Below are 8,740 nucleotides of genomic sequence, written 5' to 3'. Positions count from 1 at the left end.
GCTGCTACTCGTCGTTATTTTTTTACTCAACGAGTTTAGATTCGAAAACCAAAACATGAATAATTGTATTATTCACGTTATCTGTTCTGTTCAAATTACCCATCATTTGTGGAAGAGAAAATGGGTGAAAGTGTGGTTTTACACCTCTTTTAGCACTATTCCAACAAAATCAAGGCGGTGGACACCAGAAATCGACTTGTAGAGATGTGGTGAATCGAACCCAGACCTCAGTCGTGACGAGCGAATTTCAACGCTTTAACCACGACCAGCTAAAGTTTTAGCCTTTACACTTTTTGAGTTATGGAATATCGAAGTGATAGATGGGCTGTTTGATGTACATAGAGTAACCAAACACCAATTTTATAACGGCGGCTTATGAAGACTCACAACTCCAATGATATGATATGATATGATATGATATGATATCTTTTATTTTTATTTTTTATTGGGAAATCCCCAAATAACAATCATTGAAATTTAAACTTCCAAATTCCATAAACACGATCCAACAACATTTAACGGAATCCTGTTAAGAAGTAGTTCATTTCAACCCCATCCGTAACTGAGTCCGTAGCATATCGTTGCTAACATGCACATCCAGATCCGTGGACAGGTGATCCGGGAACCTGTCAAATACAAACAATACATACAATGTACACAAATGACATTTTGAATTACAGAAGTAAGAACAATCAACTGATCATTGCTTTAGGATAGGATTTTCTCTACCTTGATACCAGTTATTCAACAACAGGTGATCAATCCATTAAACATGTCGTAGGAACCGTTCAATGCAACATATGTAGTAAATTGAAATTCTAATGACATTCTCGTGTTTAATCCGCATATACAAACACATGTATTAAGATCAGGTTTCGATAGATAATGTAAAAACTTTAGTGCGCTGTTTGCTTATTGTGCGAGAATAGAAATGGCCCATCGGTGTGTTGGCCCCGCTGTCAGATTGCCATGTCAGAAGAGAGCGAGTGAACGTTGTTTGACGCCGCAGTCAGCAAACATTCTAAATATATCACGGACACCAGACAAACCATTGGTAGATATCATGAGCAAAGTCCCACGTACGCCGTTACCATCAACCAAGCCCGACCAACCAATCCATTTTAGTCAAATCATAAAGCGTAGGTAACTGGGGACTTGTTCCATCCTGATATCCCCAGATGGCCATATGGATGGACAACATGACATTTTTATAGTGTTGGACATCCAGTTCTCAAAATAGCAAATGTGTGACTGATATCGATAGTGTTAGTATCACACCAAGCCACTGTGGATTATTTACTTTCCTCTTTTCTTGACTGTATCAGGGAAACACCTGTACACAACTGTTTGCCCTTGCTTAAATCTACACTAACACCTGGTCCTTTGGCATTTCGTGTGTTAATTATCGATGTTAGACATCTTTATAGTGTGGTTTGGTGAGATTTTATGACCTCATTTAATTGAAGTAGACATTCATGTATTTAAGAATTGACCTTCACTTTGCGTGAGTTCATTGGAGTATGAACCTTGATAGAGTGAGGGCCAAACTGCATGAACGTCGGAGCTTGTTTATATCACTATTTGTACCCCAAAGGACGCAGACCTTTATCTAACTTTATTAAAACACAATCATAATTGGTACGTGTGACGTCATGTTTACACTGCCAGCCATACAACTCCCAGCTGTCTCGCGGAATAGAATAGTTCTCAATACGAGAGGTGAGCTTATGTATGCACAACATGCTCAACACAAACAACTTTTATAGTTTCTGTAAAGCAATTTACTCAAACAATATCATCATAAGTTGGGAACAGTCTGTTTAGGGCTACCTCAGTAAGTCGGTCAGTCACAATGACAGCGCGTCGTAATACATTTTCATCAAGCCCATGACGTCAAAATGGACGACACGATAAACGTGACGGGAGAGATTTCCGAAGTTTTTAATGAACCTGTGGCCATTACAAGTCTTAGTTATCACTGATAAATTGGCCGATCACTGAAAGTCGATTGTAGAGATGTGATAATAGATACAACGGTAGTTTGAATATGCTTTTCTTCGTTTTGTTCGTGTTTGGGTTGTAGCGAGGATATTCTTGAACGGACAAGCAATCAATCTCTCTGACTTATCCCAATATATGCTAAAACACATAGTTCAAATGGTGAGAAACAACCCTTCTGTATCTATTCGTGCTAGGGAATTCCCGGGGGCTTCCCCAAGAATGTGAAAGTAGTCCGTCAGTGATTTCAAGAACACGGTCTCGTGAAAACGTATGAACGTCAAATTGTGTCGTTCATACACTTATGAACATCAATATGACCGACCACTCGTCCAATGGAATCGTGCCAATATATCGTGTGAACTTATCGAGTAAAACAAATCGGGACGACCCACCATGTGACAGCAGTACTATGGGCGTGGTGGGCAAGTCATATGAATCCTCCTTTGGACCAATTTCTCGACTTTGCTTGAGAGTACATACTCCGGATATCTGCTCACATTTTAGGCAAGTTTGTTCACATGCCACAGTACAAATGTCACCATAATATCCATCTGGACATCTCTTGCACGTGCCATTGATGTTGCACTCCTCGTCAAGACATCTGTTGCTGCAAGGGGACTGACAGTCCTCGTCCGTCCATCCCTTCACGCAACCTTTGGTACAACTAACAGATGAGAGCAGTTCGTTGTAGATGCAAGTATTGTCTGCGCAATTCCTACACTGTATGTCACACTTTCTTCCAATAAACCCTGGCTTGCAGCGACCACAATATCCTTGAAATTCGTTACACCTGTTTCCAAGACAGTTTTCTGGACATGGTGTATCACACGACAGGCCGAACCATCCATCGGTACAACGAAGAAGACATGTTCCTTCATCCTGGTCACATGCGGACTCCTCACAGGTGCTGCTGCAGAGTCTCTCACACTGATGTCCCCACCGCCCAGGGACACACCCCTCTAGGCAACCCCCTGTGTCACGGTCACAATACCTGTCCCCATCATAGCTTTCACGACAGTCAAGTGGACATCCTTTATTACATGCATTAGAGTAGTATCCAGGCGAACACTGTACACATCTCCCTGTGTCTCTTTCACATCTATCGTACCAGCACCCTTGACAAGTTTTCGTGCAATCAGTACCGTACCATCCATATATACACTCGCTGCAGATACCATGCTTACAGTCGAGGCAGTGGTCTCCACATTGTCCATATGCTGACCTCACTACAAACACAACATATTAGAAACAGTGAGTGAGTGAGTTGTACAACACTATTCAGCAATAGTCCAGCCATATAACGTCGATGTACACCTGAAATGGGCTTCAAATATTGTACCAATGTAGGGTATCGAGTGTGAATCTTAACACTGACGTTTAATATGAACATTTGATTGGGGAAAACATCGACATTATAATTTGTATTCGGACATTAGAAGATAAAGTTCTTACCACAACAGATACCAAGGAGAATGCCTGAAAATATAAGTAAAACATGTACCTTTCGTTACAAAGCGTTCTATCACAAAATGCATATTGTACCACTTCAGTTGCTGAATTATATACAATGGAAAACAGAAATCACAACTCATTCATAGGAATAGTACACGACGATTGTTTAATTTGTTCAGAACACCTTCAAACAGTCAAACACCTACATGTAGTCTAAATGATACGTTACAGTGTTACACAGAGGGAAACACATTTAAGGATGCGCTTTAATAAGTGCACTTTCGTCAATTAAAAAACAGTGTTACTTACAGGCAATCATCGCGGGCATCACAGAGGTGGTCTTCACCATTATGTCAACTGTCGAGGTACTATGGAAGACCTGAAATCGAAATGCATATAATAATATCAATAATATGTTCTCTGTTCTCGTTAGGTGAACTTCAATGCTCAGAAAGGTATAACATCATATGTTTCATCTATTTATGTTAAAAAATAAAATATGTATTTTCAGAAGACAACTGGTGTAAAATAGGTGTAACTGGCCGCATGTATAGCAAGGACACACGGTGCGGTACGCTGGCCGAAAATACGGAGTGGTGTCCCTTAGCTGCCATTGTTCACTGGTCGTAGGTTCGACTCCAATATTCTCCCCGATAATGATCCATAGTCTCTTAGTATCCTGCCCTTTGGCCTTGTCAATTTGGTAACCATATTTGGCCTTCGACACTTTGGACTTCCCGCCACTTTAGAGAGCCGAGTCGGAAACCCGCCCAAACCGATCTCACTCACTTGTATAACCTAGGACCTGACAAACATATGATCATCAGAATTAATAATTCACCTGTGTAGAAAATATATTAACCAAGCCTTAGGTGAACAGCTATTAACTCTGTCTTCCCGGCGTGTATCAACAGTCAGGATCTCAGTCTTCCCTCTCTCTTACACATAGTCGCCTTCTTTCTTCACAGGTGATCCCTTGAAACTCTCTTTTCCCAGAATTGAGGAGTCGTCACCGTTAAACCTAGATGATCCTCTCCCTACATTCTCCACCATAACTGTAAGCAGTAGAGCGTAATATATATTAAGAGAATATGTTTTCGTCCTTGTCTGTCCTACTGTTATCAACCCACCGCTGTAAACCGAGTGCAGTATTCTTTTATCTAGAAGTTTCTAGCTGTGCAGGCCAGGTGGTTGTAAGACTTATAAATAAACATGATTACAGTGATATGACAAATACATTATAGATGTGTTGTTTTAAAGCTGTAAGTTAACATTAAGAAAACGGCTCACAAACAATACATTTTTGTTTCCTTTTTTATAGTTTTCTTTCAATTTCTTTGAGACTCAAACACATATTTATCATTAAATACATTAGGTAGTTCTAGTTCTTAATTAGTATCTAACACTGTTGTATACAAATCAGACGTAACAAAATGACGTTAAATGGCTCTATATTTGTACTTACATCTGAAGTTGCTTACATCATGTGACTACGACATGTACAATCTCTTCGGATTCGGCGAACTTGTGATTTACAGACATGGGTGTAATATAAAATTCAGAGAAGAACTAATCTCGGTTATGTACTGAAACAGATTGTATTGGGCGCAAAAGGCAAAAGAGCGGCGACAATGTTATGAATGGATGAATGAAAACCAGTAATGACACCAGGTGTTAAGGGAACGCATGTCCTGCTTTACCAGGAGCACACGTGTCATTAGTTTCCTATAAAGGATAAAGAGTTCAAGGGAAATGATAGGTCAAGTTATCCGAAAACTAATTATTGGTTATGGTCACATACGAAAAGGGTTTCAAGCAACAATAGTGCAACATATTACTGGTTGCCTCGTAGTAATATTGTTAATAATGACGTAAGACCTTACATGCACACTTACTGACTATTTCAGTCGTATCGCTTCTGTAAACACAACAGTGTCGTTTTCTTTATAGTCCCAGTAGTCACCAGATACCAAACCAGCAAATCGGCTGATATCTTACGCCATACCATTGCCACTGTGCACTAGTAACCCGTACCTCGCTACTTGTGACATGGATGTATTTAGAGCAACGTACCCTCTCTGACATGCAACTACAAACAAACTCTGAAGGACCTGGTCTACATTTATGCGGCATGTATGGGACGAGGTGTGCACGGCTTAATAAATGAGCCCGGTTTAACACTGCTTTCCACAGCATGGCATATCACGGCTAAATGTAGGGGCAATACCCAAAGCGCAGCTGAATGTCGACATTTACCGCTTCGGTGGACACCCAGGAACACAGATTCTGACAGACCATTCTATTCAATAAGTTAAACTACGTGGTGATCTCTAGTGGAGTGTCCAATTTAAGGGGGAGTCCCGCAATATCGCGGGACAACAATTCAGTGTTTTCGCCGATCACTTGCCCAAATATATCTCTCATTCTCGTTCCTGGTGCGTTACATAAGCGTTATAGCTGTTTTCGCAGCTTTTCGTTGGTGTCACGTAGGCGTTGTAATGATAGGATTGTAAACAATTTAGTTTGATTTTATATGTATGTCCCGTTAGGGGTACCGATTGCCACAAATATATTTAGCAAACATGTCTCGATATGAAGAATGGCTGTATTGATGCGTCATGGTGTGAGAGTGTTCTGTGACGGTCGGCAATATTCCACTTACATCGCAACGACGACCCATTTGTTTGTTTGTTGTTTAATGCCACAATCAGCAATATCCCAGCTATATGACGGCGGTCTGTAAATAATCGAGTCTGGACCAGACATCCAATTATTGACATCATGAGCATACATCCACGCAATTGGGATCGATGACATACATCAACCAAGTCAGCGAGCTTGACCACCCGATCCCGTTAGTCGCCCTGGCAACAAGCAAGGGTTGCCCAAGACCTAATTCTATTCTAACCCGGATCTTCATGCGTGGCATGGTGTGGTGAATGGCATTTAATATATATAAATAAATATATATATATCACTTGTGTTTTGGAGTATATTTAAGAAATGTAACCTAGACATTCACCTGAAAATCTGTATAACAGTATCATTCTAAATATGATAATTAAATTGAAAAGCATTTAAGCATATTGTATTTGTGTTATTCTTTGATGAAAAATGTAGCGTGTAGCAGAATACTATGCTATGATATTGTGTGCTATTCTCTGCTTATGTGGCAGTTGAACTAGATGTCATTGAAAGCCCAGTGCTCATCTCTCTGATGGGCCAGTTTGAGATATCACATTTGCCCCTCAAAAACCGCAGGGTAAATGAAGGCTATGGAGAATGCCCGGCTCACAGTGTAGGTTTAGTATAGGTCGAATCTAGATCAAAGTTTAACACGTGTGATGAGCCCCAATGATAACTAAACATATTCAACATCTTATTACATTTTGAACAAAAATGGATGAGTAAAAGACATACCTTTTTCAAAATGGAAGCCATTGTGGGAATATCAACGTTCCTATCTTAACAATATTGGACAAATTTAGGTGATCGTGTCATCGGAACAAGCATGTGAAGTCTCAGCTTCATTGATCTAGTTGCTTTTGAGAGAAGTTGTTTATTTTCCATTATGGCTGCTCGCATCAATATTTGACATTAGATCAAGTTGCCTTGAACAAACTTTGTACTACAAAAGGTGACCATCTCATCCGCCAAGTTTCAAGTCTCTGGCCCTTAAGTCTTTTGAGAAGATTTGTTTTATTTCATTTATTAAAATAAAAGATGGCAACCCAGTAACATTCAAATTGAGATCCCCTGAACAAACTTTGATTTGTTATTGTAACAAACATTCACACAAAATTTCAGCCGAATCCACCAAACCATTTCGGACGAAGTAAAATAATGAAAAAACGTTAATGACGATGGACAACATGCTACAACATGATCTAATACAGCCTTTGTGAGCTACTGGACATGCTGTATGGTCTGAAAACTAAAATATTTTGGGTTCCCCACCACATTGTTCGCCTGAATCAATATAAACATTAAAGGGTAGGCCTGGAGTCCAAATCTAATACACGGGTACCCACCCCCTATTATCCGACCCTACCCGGCTCCCCGCTGTAGGTCTCATGACGTCCGATTTGGAAAAGTCTGCCCTTGCAAAATGTATTTAGATACACGTATAAAACGATCTGGTCATGCAAACTCTGAAGTTTACTGCATGAAGTTTTATCTTTATTCAAACTTAAAAGTCAGAAGGAATGGGTGCATAGTCAGAAAGAAATGGGAACATTAGTGACTTGTAGTGTAACCACAAAGTTTTAGATAATTTTGGTCATTAAACAATATATCACGTGACAAACCACGTGTCCGGGTAGTTCTGTGGGTACCCGGGTCCTACTCAGTACCCACCCGACCCGAGTACCCCGTCCCAGACCTTTTATAGGGCATGTGAAATATGCATTAAACTAAACGAGCATGAAATACTCACATCCCCCGCCAAAATGGCATATCTGGTTGTGTGCAATGCAAGAAAGAAATATTTCACGGTTTCCAAGATTTGCTCATGGGAACGAGCGCTACCACCTTTCGCAGTATATGTCAAAGTCGTTGCTATGGAATTTTTTTTTTTAAAATTCCAAAACTATCAAAAAGGCACAAGCTTACCACTGGACCTATCTATGTGCCACGTTTGGTGAAGAAATGTTGTACGGTTTTCAAGATCTGTGTCCAAAACGAGCACTACCACTATTTTCAATCGTCAAAGTCAAAGTCGTTGCCACGGAAACTCGACAAACGCTTTTTTACAAAAATCCCAAACTATTAAAAGGCACCAGTTCAACACTACACCTATCTACGTGCCAAATTTGGTTAAGATATGTCTGTTTTTTTTAGTTCTTCTCCGAAAATGAAACTTGACAGACGGACAGCACTCAATTCTTCTATACCCCTTTCATTCATCTTCCCAAGGGAAGGGAGTTAACAGACTAAAAGTCTAGTTTCCACCCTTGCCTAAATAGCCTGGAATTCCGGTGTAGTCTATGCATAGTCCAATCAAAATCACGTATCAAACTAGAAATCCGGTTTGTTAACAACATGGACGCCAACATGCTGATTTCGGTCGAGTGCAGGATTTACAAAGCATGTGTACCTTCTACTGGGGGTCGCAAATATTTTCATGTCTTTTATCAAGGTGCTCCCGTCATTTGATGCACTTCGGGGGGTTGGACCCGTTTAATTACAATACAGATCTTGATAATCAATCAGATTGTCTTGACTGGGCACCGCCATTTTGTTTTAAGCTTCAATGGAAGGGACATAACTCGTAACAGCCACTGTTGGT

The 8,740-nt window shown here is 40.3% G+C and overlaps 1 protein-coding gene across 1 annotated transcript; it reads right to left on the bottom strand.

Annotated features, from left to right (window-relative positions):
* LOC139479480 (scavenger receptor class F member 1-like) lies at nucleotides 1-6,894 on the bottom strand. Its single transcript, XM_071262327.1, has 7 exons — nucleotides 6,874-6,894; nucleotides 5,154-5,178; nucleotides 4,295-4,320; nucleotides 3,763-3,832; nucleotides 3,454-3,477; nucleotides 2,394-3,227; nucleotides 1-626 (listed from the first exon to the last, which is right to left on the bottom strand). Exons 1-7 carry the CDS (start codon nucleotides 6,892-6,894, stop codon nucleotides 547-549), a joined length of 1,080 nt encoding a protein of 359 aa, XP_071118428.1. The 3' UTR covers nucleotides 1-546.
* Nucleotides 6,895-8,740: the final 1,846 nt, after the last annotated feature.

The sequence above is a fragment of the Haliotis cracherodii genome, unplaced genomic scaffold (genome assembly GCF_022045235.1).
Source record: "Haliotis cracherodii isolate W230 unplaced genomic scaffold, xgHalCrac1.p SCAF_4, whole genome shotgun sequence".
NCBI lineage: Eukaryota > Metazoa > Mollusca > Gastropoda > Lepetellida > Haliotidae > Haliotis > Haliotis cracherodii.
The sequence above is the reverse complement of the archived record's forward strand: the minus strand, read 5'-3'. Positions and strand labels throughout refer to the sequence as shown.